Source organism: Solanum stenotomum, chromosome 11 (assembly GCF_019186545.1).
Source record: "Solanum stenotomum isolate F172 chromosome 11, ASM1918654v1, whole genome shotgun sequence".
Lineage (NCBI taxonomy): Eukaryota > Viridiplantae > Streptophyta > Magnoliopsida > Solanales > Solanaceae > Solanum > Solanum stenotomum.
Window position 1 is genome coordinate 52955024 of NC_064292.1, and position 17886 is coordinate 52972909.

Consider the following 17886-nt stretch of genomic DNA (forward strand, 5'->3'; position numbering starts at 1 on the left):
TAGAGCCTTTCCGCATGCCATTGCTTATTGGAGATTATGTATAACTTCAAAAGAATCGTTCTTTATAAATCAAAATACAACTCAAGACTAGCTTGGGATAAACATGTAGCAGTTGCTGCAAAAACAGTCAATATGCCAAAACTGAATCAAAACATATAGATTTCCTTCTGAAAGATAAACAAACCATAACCAAACTCTTCACAAATCTTATGATTGTCACCTTAAAGAGTTAAAACTTGAACCGGGGTTTCTCAAATTACTCCGGTAATAAACGATATTGCTATGTTCTCCACTGTAGAGATACAATATAAAGCTAAGGGTGAGGCAGGGTAGAGATGAATATTCAAGTGTTGACACAGCCATATACATGCACATTTTAGCTATTGTGAAATTGAATCTGAGTGCATTTTATCAATCGAATATATATTCGACTACAAGCAGCCACATAAGGACCTACGTTGATACCTGTCCGGATGAGATACCAAGCACAACGCGTTTAGTATAAAATGGAAGGTTGGTGACTAACATGGCTAGCAGTAAATGGATCAAAACTATCACCGTATGGGTTTTATTTTTGAGCTTTTTCCTCTTCTGTAGTTTCCTCCTCTTCAGCATGTTCTATTTCACTGGCTAACTTCACCAGATCTTGGACAAGGATTTTTCCTTCTGTTAAATATACCAATTAAAACACAAAAAAGATACTAGTAAGGAACACATACATCCACTGCGGAAAGTTAATAAATAAATAAAATAAAGTCCTCTGTCCCAATTATGTGCAACATTTTCTATTTAGTGACACCTGACATTTCTAAAATGACAGCAATATTTTCACAGTAAGATTCAAACCAAGCCTCGTAATCATGCTTTCAAGATCTAATCAACAATTGTTAATATCTCAATCTACGACCATTATAATAGGCAAGTCAAATTGACTTTTTAATCTCCAGATATAGTTGGGAGCTTCTTATGTCAAACAGGAACTATCATAAAACACAAAAAATCGTGCTACTCATCGAAGCCAAGAAACTAATACCCACATTACTAATATCTACATAACTCTATCCAACTACCAAATGACCCCTAAGTCACTCAACATGGACCCAAATTTACCTCCTTTTTTGTTTTCTTTTTGAAAAGAAAATGTGAAAGCTAGCAATGATTTCGTGTATGTATACAGTTCATTAATTGAGTGATCTATCGCTCCAAACTATTCCCAATTGATGTGCAGATTCTCCTTTTGATCTGTATTACCATAATGTTATCTTGTAGAAAATAAAATTTTCAAATGTACATTCTTCAGTTTTTTTAAAAGTATATTCCTTCTGAGTAGTAGTTAAAGTATGATAGAAACATGTACATACAACAAATCGAATCATAGAAAAAGAAATAGACTACAAATTACTAGTACGTAACTACGTTACATCAATCTTTTTGTAATAAAAGTACTACTATAATGTGATTTTTCATAAACAAAGATTCTACCATCAGACTCCTTCCATTTCAAAACATATATGTGGATTAAGAGAAAAGCTAAATGATTGGACTGTTTGGTGTTTACTGGGAAACTAATTAAAAGCGGTACGTATTATTACTATTTTTTGCTTTGACAAGTGATGTATTTTATGCTTCATCAAGCAATCACCAACTTCAAAATGTCAATCGAAATCTTACTTTCTTATGCTAGGTTATCTCTTTTATCCCCCTAGGTCCTAAAAAATACAGCAGATATTGGGAGGTATAACCATAACCACGTTTCATTACAGTTGTAAAAAACACCCGTTATAAAACAGAAAAAAAAAAAAAGAATTATCAAACTACTCATGTCTAACCTCTGTCCTTGGAAAGGTTGGTTATGAGCTCCTGAATACCCTCCTTCGCCAATGTATCCTTGAGGTATGAAGCAGCAGATGCCACCTCCTCTGGAGTGACTTTTCCGTCATAATCCCTGCCGCAAGAAGCACAACAGTTACTTCATTCTGCAATATTACTTCCAGTGGAAACTAAAACCAGTAGAAAGTAATAAAGAAGAAACAATAAACAAAATTTCTCCAAAGCACGCAACCTGGCACGACACCACGGGTTATAAAAAGATGGATGAAAATAAACAAGATTTCTCCATGAAGAATTTTTTTTTTCTTTTTGTATGATTGATAGTTCAGCAAGATAAAACAGGTCATATCTTTATGAAATAAATAGATGTAAGTGTTTCCCCAAACCACAAAAAAAGAAGGATTTTAATATTTGCATTAACCAAAGAGACAGGATGCACAGATGCATTGACATCCACTGGATTTATTCATCTGAGATTCGCACTTCATTCCACGATTTTCTGAAACATAAGATACTCCATATACTACATTATCTAAGAGAGAATAAATACCAACAGGCTTGTGTCCCAGAACAGCCATCAGTGGCTAATGGCCAGAACTCCACAACCCCAAAATTTCCTCATGATTTAGAACATGTAGGTGAGAACAGTTATAAATTGATATAGGTGATCATGCTGAAATTACTTCAAATGAACAAGCTGAGCAGAACATGTATTTATTGGATATGAAAACCTCAATGTTCACTTGCAAATTTGTTATTATCTATGCTGTGCAGTGGGGCAATAGCTGATATTAAACTCGGGTGAAATATAGAGATTGTGTTCAGATTGCTTAGAACTGCCTCTTTGTAGATTTTTGGATAGTACCTTGAGTGCAATTTGTAATCCATATTATTAGTTTCTCTGTACATACCTATCCAGTAACCGCCAACGATCACCAATCTTAGCATCCACATCATCAATTTCCTTTTCAAGTTTTTGGAGCATTGCATCAACCTGTTGAGTGGTAATGCCAGGAGGTAATATGAGTGTTCATGCATATAATCTTGCAACTATAATGCAAAAAGGAAATCAAGAATTGGTGTGAAAATTTAAAGCCCAAAGCTAAATACTCCTAGGATAATCAGCTTTACCCTATTAATAAGTGCTGAAGAAACTTTATCATCTACAGTCCTTTCTTTAGTGTGGTCACTGTCCTCCTCCCTAGCTGCTTTATATGCCTTTCGGGCTTCTTCTTCACCTTCAGGGCCACCTTTATCCACCATGCTATTGTACAACTCAATCTGCAATTATCGATACAAAAACAGCTTCAACATTGAATGTGTAGCATTTTCATTGTATTAGCATACGCACGCACTATGCTGTGTAAACAATTTCTAACCACAGTAGAAAAGCACCTACGAATATGATTGCAAGAGGACAAGGTGGCTGAAAGCAGTCGAGGGATAAATAAAGTGTAACACATGAAAGTTTTTTTTGATGACAAGGAAACCCGCAGCCGCTACCCTTTGGGTGCGCATAGGGTAAAACCCCCGCTCCGATACAATAGCTCGCAAACCACATAGGAGAGGTAACCCGCACTAGGCAAACCCGGTGCGACGAGCTCGACCCAGAAGGTAACACATGAAAGTTTAAAGTTTCAAAATCGTCTTCCATCCTCTTTACCTACCACATTTATCTTTGAATAATAGAAACTTGATCAAATACTGCAGTAGACCTAAAAGAACAGCAAGCAAGCAAGTTGGGTACCCGAACACACATTCAATTATTTTCCATTGTCCAAAACCTGTCTAATGCCTGCTGCTCTTTTAAGTTTTGTAATCTATGACCTGCCCCAGTTAGAATCCTAGAACAGATAGCTCCTCATGAAAAAGGTACATTGAGTAATTGAAAGAAGGAGAATCTATATAGACACATAATCACATGACTGATGCTGAAAGATCAAAATAACAAGAGGCAGTAAATTCGATTGCACCATCACCAATATTGCTACATAATAACCTCAAAAGGTACTAATTAAACCTCAGGTAATGCTGATGATTAACAGGTATTATTGCAAAAGTGCTTAACAAAATGCTCGATGTAATCTTTTTTAAATATCAATAATGGCAAATATATCACAACTACGAAATATTGAAACAAGCATAAGATAATAAAGTGCGGTGGTATCAGATATCAGAGGGACAATTGAAATCCCATTGATGAACATTCCCAAAACTTCATCAGAATGACTAAGGTATTGGAAATCAGGAGAAATTCATACTATTCCCATCAGACCCACAGCTACCGTAAGCTAATTGTGATTTAAGTTCTAAAAAGGAAATTGATCCAAAGTCCTAATGTGAACAATATTGAACTAGTAGACATTGCAAGACCCCATTCAAACTGGAAAGACAAGTAATGGAAAGACATTCACGTTGTTTAAATAATGATAAACACAATAATCTGACTTCGAAAAGCAAGCTTTCCAGTTTAGTTTCTTCAAGAAAGACAACAAAAACTACAGTAACAGATTTAGCATGAAATCTAGGAAGACAGTTCCCTTTTGCTTAAATTCCTTATCAGGCATGTTAAAATATTTCACAACAGTAATAATCAAGCAATGATATGTTACCTCTTTTTTGACAAGTCTCAAAAACTCCTGACGCTCCAGGCTTACGGACTGAAAGAATAAGCAACAAAGCAGGCCATGATCAGCAAAGATCCAAGATCCAATGTACAAAAGAAAAGCTCCAGCAAAGTACTTACAGAAGCCGATGATAAAACAGCAATTGCACGACTAAGCTCACAAAGCTGCTCTTGTTGATCCAAAGTTTTTGTTTTCTTTAGTTCTTCTGCTTCTTTAGCTGTTGCAAGAGTCATCTCTTCCAAAGCTACATCCTTCTGTTTATCTTTCATCTTAGCCTGCTCTTCTTCTTCTTCCTCTTCCTCCTCCTAAAAGCAACGACTTTAGAATTAGTAGTCTAAAAACACACTTTTTGATAAGGTAAATAATTTTATTAATAATGGGGAAATCACACACATACAAGCAGTTTACCAAAATGTATAGAATTACAGCATAATATGATTCTCTATGACACCCAATCTTCTATACATATTGTAACTTCATGGGTGCACCATAAAGAGACTAGGAATGAGAGGCTACTCCTCAAATGTACAAAGTTTTTTCCTTCCACAAAGATGCTTCTCCTACAAATGCTACGAAATCAGAGGTATAGTTTCAAAATGGTCAACAGATATCTTCAACCATCGTCACATAATTTATTTGAAACCTGACACTGTAGTATCCACATTTACAGTGGAAAGAGATATGGAAAGTAAAACCTCCTTTCAAAGTGGTATGCTTTTCTTGGTTAGTAATAAGGAAAGCTTGTCTCACCATGATAAATTTCAGAGAAGGGGTTTCCAGCTCAGCTATAGGTGATTTCTATGTCATTAGGAAGCTGAAACCAATGAGCATCTTTTCTTACACTGTTCAATTACCAGATAACTATGGCAACTTTTTGCAGCTCAAGCTAAAATAGTTTGGGTGATGCCCCGAGTACTTTTGACCTTACATGTAGTTGGAAAGGCATCAAGGAAAAACTTATCACAAAGGGTGGTGAAAGTTTTTCCAGTTTGCATATGGTGGACAATTTGGAAACAGAAGAATGCTAGATGTTTTGAAAGCGAGAGCAGTTCAATCCCAGAAGATCAAGAGTCCTTGTAAATCTCTTTTTTATTTTTGGTGTAAAGATCAGCCACAAGATGATGCAGAATCATTACTAGACTTTTTGGCCTCGTTGTACATTTTTGTTAGGGACTGTAACTGTAGATATGATATACCAGGCCTTTATTTGTGGCGCTGATGAATATAACAAACACACTACCATTTTCAAAAAACTAAAATCCACATTTAAGATTTTGCACCGAAAAGGTAAGAAAGATGCTTGTAAAAAGAACTGGTCAGGAATTGGGTTAGGAAGATTAGCAACTGTATCAAGCACATGAAAAAGAGGAGTTCTGTATTATCCCTCCGGGTTGCACGTATAAATTTTCAATAACAAAATGGTAAATTTAAATAACAGTGATGTTAAAATTGAGCCAACTACTAAACTTCTCTCTTAACAAAATGGAGATGAAAGGGTTATACTGAAAAAGTTCCATGTGACTTATTTTAGCGAGTAGCACTTTATAGAATTTGCTTATAAGAAAAATCTACATTTTCTCTCACTTAACCAAGGCCATTAAGTTTGGCATAGCGTATTAAAAGCTGAAAGTATGATTCGTCTTTCAAGTATTGCTAACTAATTCTGGAAACAATATTCTAAACTTGACCAATATGAATTCTTCCCAATAGTTTAAAATAATAATTAGGTTTCATGACCCATAAAGTTCAAATAGAAGAGTAAAAGGACAGAGGGATAGAAGCAGTGCTTAGTTCACTATATCATTCACCAGCAAGAGCGCATTCCCATTAATTTGTCTTGCCACTTATTCATTTTTAGATTAACAGTCAGCACAATAGAAGAAACAAGATTTTACCTTGATGAGCTCTTCCTCCATTTCTAAGTATTCTAGCTTTCTCTTCTTTTCAGCAAGAGCATCTTCAGATGGCATAGATGTAACTTGAACAGTGTCCACCACCTCATCTGGCAGTGATGAAAGTGTAGCTTGAACAGCTTCCTCCGGTTTTACTTTACCTGACACTGTGAAGGCTCTGTGGAGAATAAAACAGCAGTCACATGCTCAGTTGATAGTCCATAGCACAAGATCCTGGAAATGTGGAATGGAATTACCTAGAAAGGATTAACAAAGAAGATGGCACTGAATGGTTGAGCGATAAGTCCAGCCAATCTCGCAACTGCAAAGATATTAACATGCAAGAATTCAAGATAAGTCTTTTGCACTTCCATAATGAAGCCAACATATTGAAGTTCACAAGCAGGATTTGAATATGCTAGCACTGGAGAATGAGAAGGAAATGCAGTGTGTTGTGCTTCCAAACTGCTGTAAAATAAATACATTACCATATATACTAGCTTGTGTTTGTCAAGGTCTCAACTACTTCATGTCTATATGCATGCTGATGATATTAGGACTGTTTTAAATATTCTTTCTAGAAAATAAAAGGAGCGAAACAGAAGCAACAGTGAATTTGCTGTCCAGATATCATTCTTCTCTTTTTCAGATTAATTGTTCTGGCATATACTCCATTCAAAGGCAATAGATCCTTGCATATAATATGAACACCATCAGGTGTCCCATATTTTGATGTACTTAAAGCACTTTCTTACATTGTCCGATAGCTTCAAGCTACTCCTGAGGTGGTTTTGAATACTTTGGGTGATCACAGGCAATGTTCAGCTGGAATTGTGGCAGAAGAAAGAGAAGACAACAAGCCATGGAATGTTGCTCCACTAGCACTTATGTAAGCCACTTGGAGAGAGAAATAAGAGCTTTTGAAGATGTAGAGATGAACTTTGTACAACTGAGAAGTTCCTCTTATTCCTTGTTATGTATGGTGCACCCATGAAGTTCCTTTATCATAGAAGATTGGGTATTGTTATTAAAAAACAAATCTTTTTGCAGGTTTTTTTACCTTTTTTAAATATTGGGAAAAAGGACAAATATACCCCTAAACTATCATAAATGGTATGCAGATACCCTCCGTTATACTTTTGGGACATTGGTGCCCCCTGCCGTCCAAAAATTAGAGCATATATACCCTTTATACTAACGGACATACACGTGTCATAATCTTATCCATTGACCCGACATTTATTAAATATCGGATCGACGGATAAGATTGCGCCACGTGTCCCTATTTAATCTTCCATTAGAGTGAAGGGCATATATGCTCTAGTTTTTGGACGGCAGGGGCACTAATGTCCCAAAAGTATGACGGAGGGTATCTGCATACCATTTACGTGTTCAGGGTTATATTTGTCCTTTTTCCCTTAAATATTTCTTGTATAGTGCTGATTTTTTCCCAAACATCAATAAACTTATTACTTTATCAAAAAGAAAAACTGTAGCACAAATACCAGCCTGGTTGACATTTTCTGAAAAACCATATATCCCATAAAAATTTACTTGAACCTACTGATGCAAAATCTAGTGGCAATTTCAGGCCGCTGGGAAGGAAGGAGTACATTGTATCCAAAGCCAGCTGAAAGATAAAGCTAGCAAAAGATTTAGGGGAATACCAGGCATTGCATATCCAGCGAGCAAACAGCAGTAATTGACAAGACACACATAGAGCAGGGAGAGGGGATCCTATAGGACAGAAACAAGAGGATTGGGAGGGAACAAAGATGAAGTCTTAGGATAGAAGAAAGATTTGCCCCCACCATACAATAAAGTCAAAAGCACCAAGAGATGTGTCCCTTGCTTTCAAGAGCATTGAATAACCTTTTCAAGAAGAATATAAAGAGAAAGGACCAGAAGATTGTTTGAGAGACTTAAAATACTTTTGTATAATTGGGGAAGAGCGACCGGACCCGATGAGATTCCGGTGGAATTTTGGAAGAGCATGGACAAGGCAGGTATAGAGTGGTTAACTGGGCTGTTTAATGTTATTTTTAAGACAACAAAGATGCCTGATGAATGGAGGTGGAGTACAATGGTTCCGTTGTATAAAAACAAGGGTGATATCCAAAACTGTAACAACTACAGGGGTATCAAACTGCTAAGCCATACTATGAAGAGTTGGGAAAGAGTGGTGGAGATGAGGGTGAGAAGAGGGGTGTCCATCTCTGAGAATCAGTTTGGATTCACGCCGGGTCGATCGACTACCGAAGCCATTCATCTTATGCGAAGACTGGTAGAAAAATATAGAGAAAGGAAGAGAGACCTACATATGGTATTCATTGACCTTGAAAAGGCCTATGACAAAGTACCGAGGAATGTCCTCTGGAGGGGCTTGGAGGCTAAAGGTGTCCCGATGATTTATATTAGGGCGATAAAGGACATGTACGGTGGAGCCAAGACTCGGGTTAGGACGGTTGGAGGAGACTCAGAACATTTCCTAGTTGAGATAGGGCTGCATCAGGGATCAGTCCTTAGCCCTTTTCTATTTGTTGTGGTGATGGATGAGTTAACGCGGTCTATTCAGGAGAAGGTACCATGGTGTATGTTATTTGCGGATGACATAGTACTGATTGATGAGACGCGGGACAGAGTTAATGCGAGGCTGGAGGTGTGGAGACAAACGCTGGAGTCCAAAGGATTCAAGTTGAGTAGGACCAAAACTGAATATTTGGGATGCAAATTCAGTGATGCGGTGGATGAGGCAGATGAGGAAGTGAGACTTGACACATAGATTATTCCTAAGAAAGAAAGTTTTAAGTATCTTGGGGCTGTAATCCAAGGAAGTGGTGACATAGACGGTGATGTCACACATCGCATTGGGGCGGCTTGGATGAAATGGAGGCTTGCCTCTGGAGTCTTGTGTGATAAGAAAGTTCCACCGAAACTTAAAGGTAAGCTCTACAGAGTGGTAGTTAGACCGGCCTTGTTGTATGGAGCGGAGTGTTGGCCAGCCAAGAACTCACATGTTCAAAAACTACATGTTGCGGAGATGAGGATGTTGAGATGGATGTGTGGGCACACTAGGAGCGATAAGATTAGGAATGAGGTTATCCGAGAGAAGGTGGGAGTGGCCTCTGTGGTGGACAAGCTGAGGGAAGCGAGACTGAGATGGTTTGGGCATGTGAAGAGACGGTGCAAGACGCCCCAGTGAGGAGGTGCGAGGGGCTGGTTGTAGAGGGTACGCAGAGGGGTAGAGGTAGGCCTAAGAAGTATTGGGAAGAGGTGATTAGACAGGACTTGGCTCAGCTTCGCATTACCGAGGACATGACTCTAGATAGGAAGGAGTGGAGGTCGCGTATTAAGGTTGAAGGTTAGTAGGGCTAGCGTGTTGTCTTTCCGTGCGAGGGTTTCGGTGGGTAGCGTTTGTAGTAGTCCTAGCCTTGCTCTTGTAGTTCTTGTCTGTGATCCTATAGCCAGTTGTCGTTTACTGCGTTTCACCTCTCACAGTATTTTCTTGATGTTATTGTCTCCTTTGTTGATTATGCACTTTTCTCTTATTGGATACTATGTCTTATATAATGTTTTCTCTTCTTTTACTTGGGTTGTCGTACTTGAGCTGAGGGTCCTCCGGAAACAGCCTCTCTACCTCCACGAGGTAGTGGTAAGGTCTGCGTACACTCTGCCCTCCCCAGACCCCACTTAGTGGGATTTCACTGGGTATGTTGTTGTTGTTGTTGTTGTTGTTGGTGAAATTTTTTTGTTTTTCCATGAAGTTCTGGAGCAGGTGTGATACTCTCTAGTCACTGCTGATGACAAGAGGCTCTTTGTAGAGAACTAGATTTTGATGTAGGTTTCTTTACTTTTTGTATGCATCTATGAGGTTTTACTTTTCCAACATTCCAATAAAGATTTACCTATATAAAAAAGAAATAAGGGATAGAGTCGTATCAGACCACTTGGAATAACACACAATTCTCTGGATAAATACTTGTCAATTTTAAATTTTCCAAAGCCAAAGAGTACTTCGAAAGTAATAAATAACATATCAAGTTTCTCATTAAGTTGCTTCAAATTACTATACTAACTACAAAATCTAACTAATTTGACCAAATCCAGTAGTTTCTGCAAGATACACCAGAGTTGCAAAAATAAAGACACCAAAAGGTGCAGAAATAAGGTGCAAACCACTATGCACAAGGTAAGAATAAATGCACAAAATTTAGAGATGGAAGTAGTTAATTTCCCCGAGTAAAAATTTTACACGAGACTAACAAAAGATCAAAGCATACCTGCTGTTGCATTTCTTCTACTGAGAGTAATCCAAGTAAGCCTCGTTCTCGACAGGCTTGACGGAGCTCATCCTCCGAAAGGGACTCTACACCCTCTGCTTGAATCATCTTGTCATCGTTCTTAATCCTACCAAAAGCAGCAAAGTTCAGTTAAATGAGGGGAAATTCTGCTTCTACAGCACATTCATCACAAAATATTGACTTATCTCCAAAATGAAGACGTAAGCACAAAGATCAAGTGGAAATCTAGCACAAATGTGTCCTTTAACTTGGCCTCAATTGGCATCTATGCCCTTCAACTTTGGGTGTGCACACGTAAACTTTTATAAAGTTGAATAAGCAGATACACGCGTCCTACATGACATAATACAAATCAATTGATCTCACGCGAATTGTCATGTAGGATGGGTGTGGCTAATTGTTCAACTCTATACAAATTTAAGTGTCTATTTATGCACACCCAAAGTTGGAGGGCATAGATGTCAGTTGAAGCCAAGTAGGGTGCGTTTATATATTATGTCTTTGACCATAAGAATGAAAATCAGTTCTTAGACAAACTGACCATAATAGTGAAGATCAGTCTATTTCTAATATAAAAGGCAGACTGAAGAAGAAAAAGATAAATGACCTATTTAGGCTCGAGTTATTAAATTTAAAAGGAAATAGAGATCAGCTGACTAAATATTTGTTGAAGAAGGGAAAAATGATTTGGAGAGAAAGGCTAGACATAAGTTAACTCTAAATGAAAACCCGTAATAGTGAAGACCAATTTATACTAAAGAAAAAAAGGCACAACAGAAGGAAGAAAAGATAGATGAACTATTTAGGCTTGAGTTATTCAGAAGTACAACGGAAAACAGAGATCAGCTGGCAAAATATTTGTTGAAGAAGAAAGATAAAGAACATAATTTGGAGAGAAAAGGATATAAAATATTACACCCAAGTTAGCTCAAAATGAAAAGTAACGAGACTTACTTTTGGAGCCTCTTTCGAAGCATGAACCGCAAGTATGCATCAGTTCCAAAGGGGTTAATACCCATATATTTGCACATATTCACCAACCTCGGTCTGCATTTAATGAGTACTTAGCAATGCACTACAATATTTTAACCATTAGCAATATATGCAAGAACGTTACCATTTAGTAAGAACAAAACCAAGAAAGTGTAATAAGGTAGAAACCTGCTGATATTATCCAGAGTGAGCTCATCATTGAAAAGCTTGGCAAATCCTAAAATTTCCTCATTAGATACACTAGCACCCCTTCTGACCTGGTCAATTTTTATATCAACATTTACATTTACAGTAGTCAGATAGGAAAGGGAGGGGGAAGAGCAGAAATAAGAGCTCTTTGGTTTAATAATTCAAGATTTGCCAATTGCAGAAAAATACAGATGAAAGAAAAACCCAAAAGAGAAGTGACAAATAAATATTTTACCTTATTCATGAATTCATCAAGATCCTCAGCTGTATTCTTTAGTTCTCCGCTTCGTGAGTTTTTAACTTCCTTTGCCATCTCTTTGACTGTTTCTTGTAGAAACTTTGCATATTCGATCCTAGCATTCAGCTTCCTTTTCAGAGCCTCCTAAATTTTGAGCAATTGAAACACAATAAGGACATGCATACACAGAGTTTGATGGAAATAAAAAGCCTACAAAATCACATCCAACCGACCAGAGGCACCCATTGTTAGTTAAAGATACTATACAACTTCCACACTCTTTTTTTACTTTGGCATGGTACATTTTTTAACTTCAACATGGCATTTTTTTAAACTTCAACCAAATATTGTCGAAACACCTATAACTGGATTCTCCCTGTTACACACTTTCACGAGCAGACATATGTATATAATTTAGCCTTCTGAGCATTTACCTGAAGATAAAGGGATCGGCGATGCCCAATAATTATACCAAAGAAAATATACGATACTCTAAGGTATAATACAACCTGCAGAAGATTTGACTATACGAAGCACAGAAAGCTCTAGATTAAAATGAAACAATAACCAAATGAAAAGCTTTGCCCCCTACACCAATCCACTGATATGTTAAAGAGCTAAAGAGGATATAATGTTTTTCCATAACTTTACCACAAAGCCTTTTCTTCCCTTCTATATCCAAGGACTCATATATCTTGAGAATTGACTTACATCCAAGAGATTTGGATTATAAAAAGCCTATACCTCTTCCAATTGAATTTGTCAAGGATAGCAATCTTGACAAACTGCACATGCTAATTCAGGAAGTAAAGTATTACATGTGTTCCAATCGTTAATCTTCCACAAAGACAAAGAGAGCACACATCGTGGAATATCTACACTACAGAAAAGGGAGAGCAATGGTAGCTAGGTAAAGGGTTTTTTCGAAGCGTATCATTGCCTCACAGATATCCTTCAAATTAAGCGACTAAAGGAGTTTAACATTGAAAGGAAACACTAATAATGAGCGCAGATGACTAATCAAGGGAAAAGTCAAGCCATAATAGAGGATATTTTTCTTTGAAGGAAATAGGGAAGAAAGCAAATCAATATCTTTCCTATTTCAAAGAAAAAATATTTCATAGTTTTACTATCTTAGTTGACATTATTTTACTTATAATTTTGCATGCACATGGAATCTGTCACAAATTCTGGCGTCAGAGATAGAGAGAGGAATGAAGCATCAATAAATTTTAGCACATAAGAAAATAGCCACTGGAATAATTGGCACAATCCTTGCCTCTTCTTTCATCTTATCTTGGAAGGTTGACGGCAGCATGTTGGGAAACACTGCCAAGAATACTGGCAACAAGAACTCCATAAATGGAACAATAATAAACACTGCAACAGGAACCAGCCTAAAAATATCAGCTGTTGTCCGTGTTAGTTGTTGCCTTTCCCTCCTGGAAAGACTCTTCCCCTTAGCTGTTTTCAACAAGAGCCTGGAACATATCCTAACATCAGCCCAAAGCAGTTTGGTACCCAACCAATAGTGTTGCATAGTTGATTTAAATTCATCCTTCCAGTGCCGGATCTTCTTTGCCCAGTCTTCCCTGGAATAAGTGAAAAAGTGACTTAAGAAAAAGGTATAGAACATTACCTATCTGTTCTACAGGAATAAAGTATAATTTCAACCTGCTCATTGAAGCAACAGCTCTCAAAGCAGGACCAATCCCTAATAGCATTGCCCAAATTTTCTTTAGTACAGGTTTAATACTGATCTGTGAATCTTGAAGCTGTTTGGCTTTTGCTTTGGCTTTGGCCATGGTTAAATCTTCAACTGCTTCATCGCATTCTTCTGGTGAAGCTTCTTTCTTCTGTTTAACAGCTGGTTCTGCATCCTTATCATTTCCTTTACCAAAATCAGGTTGACCTGCTGCAGCTGTCGAATATCGTTGTTGGTGTATTATCCACCTGCCCCCCAAAGTAGGAAGAGACCCACATCTTCCAACTCTCAAACCCAAGGCTGGAATTTCAGATGAGTTGAGTAGGACATGTTTTCCCCAAACTTTTAGTAACTCATCTTTGGTTGACGGATATGAACTTCCTTCATTTCTGTTATCTGCATTCTGAGGTTGATGAGTTACTGTAGAGCACCAATCCCAAGAATTAGACGCCTTAGATGATCCCCAGTTCTCATAGCTCGAAAAACCTCGAATGAAGGTATGAGGTTTCGGAGTAGAATCAAAGAGGTTCCTCTTCCTTCTCAATATTGCTCTTGAAGCCATTAGCAAAAACTTCTTCTACTTTGCATACAGCTCATATAACATATCCCAGAAATTCTTTGCCTGACGCCAGCCTGACCAATAGAACAGAATATACTGAATAAAAGATCATAATTAACTAAATACATGGAATCATATAAGCATTTCACTTAACAGAATTTTTTGGATCAACTAATTAAACAGCATATGAATCTATTTCAGTTTTATTTTCTTCTTTCCTCATTATAACCACCTCCTCGCAAGCCAAAAAAAGGACTCGTAGTTGATGTAATTGAATCTGAATGAGAAAGTCATTATCAGTCTATACCAATCTTCTCCACAACAGTTATTAGTAACTATCATGTATCCATGTTACAAATCGTGCTGCAATTCAATTCACCCTAAACTTCACTTTCCCTTTCCAACATTTCAACTTTCAAGTGTAAAATTTTTAAATTACTAAATACAAAACAATAAAACTGAACCAGCTGCAATGTAAATGCTCTAACTTCAGATGATAAACAATTATATTTTTTAAAAAAAATTGTGTGGCTAAAAGAAAATAATTGCATTCTGTTAGAATAAACACTCTCCATTTCCCCATTTGCCTCTCCTGCAAAAGGAAAGACAAAATCCATGAGGCAAACCAAAATGCCAAATCAGCTGTTCACAGAATCACATATCCACACTAATCCTTCTTCCGCAGCTACAGAAACCTTCATAATGTTATATCACTCATCCCAATCTACCAAAATTACTACAAGCAAGATATTTCCATATCATACTTCTTCCTCATTATCCCAAAAATTTCAATTTCTACAACCAGCTCATCACCCTAAACTTCACTTCCCCTTTCCAATATTTTAACTTTCACTTGTAAAAATTTTAAATTACTAAATAAATGACAATAAAACTGGACCAGTGCAATGTGAATGCACTAACTTCATATGATAAACAGCAATTACATTAATTCTTTTCTGTGGCTAAAAGACAATAATTACATTCTGTTAGACTAAACACTCTCCATTTCCCCCTTTGCCTCTCCCGCAAAAGGAAAGCAAAATCCATGTCACAAACCAAAACGCCAAATCAGCTATTCGTTGAATCACATATCCACACTATAAAAGACAATAATTACATTCTGTTAGATTAAACACTCTTCATTTCCCCCTTTGCCTCTCCCGCAAAAGGAAAGGCAAAATCCATGTCGCAAACCAAAACGTCAAATCAACTGTTCATTGAATCGCATATCCACACTATAAAAGACAATAATTACATTCTGTTAGAATAAACACTCTCTGTTTCCCCCCTTTGCCTCTCCCGCAAAATCCATGTCTCAAACCAAAACGCCAAATCAGCTATTCGTTGAATCACATATCCACACTATAAAAGACAATAATTACATTCTGCTAGACTAAACACTCTCCATTTCCCCTTCGCTTCTCCCACAAAAGAAAAGTTAAAATCCATGTCGCAAACAAAAATGCCAAATCCGCGTGCTCATTGAATCACATATCCACACTAGTCCTTCTTCCACAGCTACAGAAACCTTCACAATGCCATAACACCATCCCAATCTACAAAAACTACTACAACTGAAACATTTCCTAATTCAACAATTTCCTCCTCATTATCCAAAAAAATCAGTTTCTATTTCTATAACCAGCTCTCTCCACCAAATCACACATAACGTATCCATTTGCTTATCATCCATAAACACAAGTCCATACAAGCAAACAAAAACTTAATCCAAAAATCCAAATCATTTCGCACTACCTCAACTCAAGCAAAATACAGTAAAATGCTCAATGTATGCATTTCAAATAAGAACAATCATTGAACAAACAAATGTACGCTAAAATTAATAGAAAAAAACCACAAAAATAGTATTAAAATCAACAGAAAACAGAAAAAAAAGCCATTGAATTAGCTCTCTGACCTGAAATGACGATCGACAAATTCGTAGTTTCGAATGAAAACCAAATCCGCAGTGATGAAGAATTGATTTTTCACTAATTAATAATATTTTTTGTAAAAATCAAATCGTTTTTTTCGTGTGTAGAAATTTACAGAGAATTTTGGGAGAGTCTTCGCGGTAATCAATTTATAGTAACAGCGAATACTGGAGTAGGGAGCAAGAATATTTTTTTTCCCGAGAAATGAGTAGAAAGCTACTAAAAGAGTTAACTGGGCCGGATTTTTATATACATGGGCTCAATGTATTGGGCCATTATGGAAGTGTATTGGATTTAGGATAAACTACATAACTACACATAATCACTACCATATATACTATATTTACCTCTAGTTTAAAATAATTACATATATTACCACTTTTAATAATTATATCATATATTTTAAAAAATTTAATCAGATACACTAACCCTACATAAGGAATTGAATAATTATCTACTCCTTAATTAATGGTCCATATCCATTAACAAGTCAAATCATCTTCTTCTTTTTTTACATATGTCGTTTCCTCCGTAAGCCCATCCCCCCTTCTTCCTTAATTCATCTTTTCCCTCTTTCTTCATTCATCCTCTCAATATATGTTTGCATATTCAAATCAACATTATACATATAGGTTTGTTTCAATTATTTTATTATTCTCACGTATTTTGATTTTGTATCTGAGTTAGAGTTCACAATGTTCTGAAGTTCAATTTTATAGAATTTTACAAATTAGGTTTTATATTTTTTGATTTTGTTGTTTCTCGGATATTTTAATGGTTAAATATTCCCAAAAATCGGATGATTCTCGTCAAAGGTACTACACATTAACAATACTATACTAAATCAAACAACTTTTATTTGCTCATTTTCACTCATCAATTTCTCATTGTAGGGACTGACTCTTCATCCGCCAACATTCAAGTCGAGAATAGATCGCCAACATTCAAGTCGAGAATAGATCTAAGAATAGGAATGACTCAATCAAGATGAAGAATTACGCCGAGCTTTAATTAAGAGAAAAAAATATACCATTAGATGCACATCAAGTGCAACAATGTTGGATACACATCAGGTGTACATGTATCTAGTTAAGAGTTCATGTATCTGAGTTAAGATTATATGCATCTATGAGAACAAATTTCAGATCCTTAAAGAAAGGAAGAATTTTGAATTTTTTAACTTTTTTTTGGATTAATGATAAGACAAATACTCCACAGTTGTGATTTGTTCCTAAATTCGTGTGTTTCAATTACATTTCATATTTAGATACACATAATTATATGTGCGTTTACTATGTATCCAAGATACATGATTTTGAATATAATGTATGAAATTGATAGTTGATACATCGAATTAATAATAGATACATATAAAAGATACATGAAATTAAAATTAGATCATATAAATAGATACATGAAATTAATATTATATCATATAAATAGATACATGAAATTAATACTAGACACATATAAAATATACACAAAATTAATATTAGATACTTCTATGATACATATGAATGTACTTGTATGATACTCATGTATCTAAGTGTTTAGTTTGTTGGATACATCATATATTGATAATAGATACATCAAATTAATGGATTTTATTATTTTAAGA

The 17886-nt window shown here is 36.3% G+C and overlaps 1 protein-coding gene across 2 annotated transcripts; it reads right to left on the bottom strand.

The window, feature by feature from the left end:
- Positions 1-142: 142 nt before the first annotated feature.
- Positions 143-16437, bottom strand: LOC125843599 (uncharacterized). Of its 2 annotated transcripts, XM_049522736.1 has the most exons (15): positions 16253-16437; positions 13745-14408; positions 13350-13662; positions 12068-12214; positions 11812-11900; positions 11605-11697; positions 10630-10756; positions 6607-6671; positions 6353-6527; positions 4577-4762; positions 4443-4490; positions 2962-3111; positions 2742-2824; positions 1830-1945; positions 143-666 (listed from the first exon to the last, which is right to left on the bottom strand). In XM_049522736.1, exons 2-15 carry the CDS (start codon positions 14335-14337, stop codon positions 569-571), a joined length of 2283 nt encoding a protein of 760 aa, XP_049378693.1. In that variant the 5' UTR covers positions 14338-14408; positions 16253-16437; the 3' UTR covers positions 143-568. The 2 variants fall into 2 exon arrangements, with proteins under 2 accessions (XP_049378693.1, XP_049378694.1); XM_049522737.1 differs by lacking the exon at positions 16253-16437 and having other exon boundaries at positions 13745-14425.
- Positions 16438-17886: the final 1449 nt, after the last annotated feature.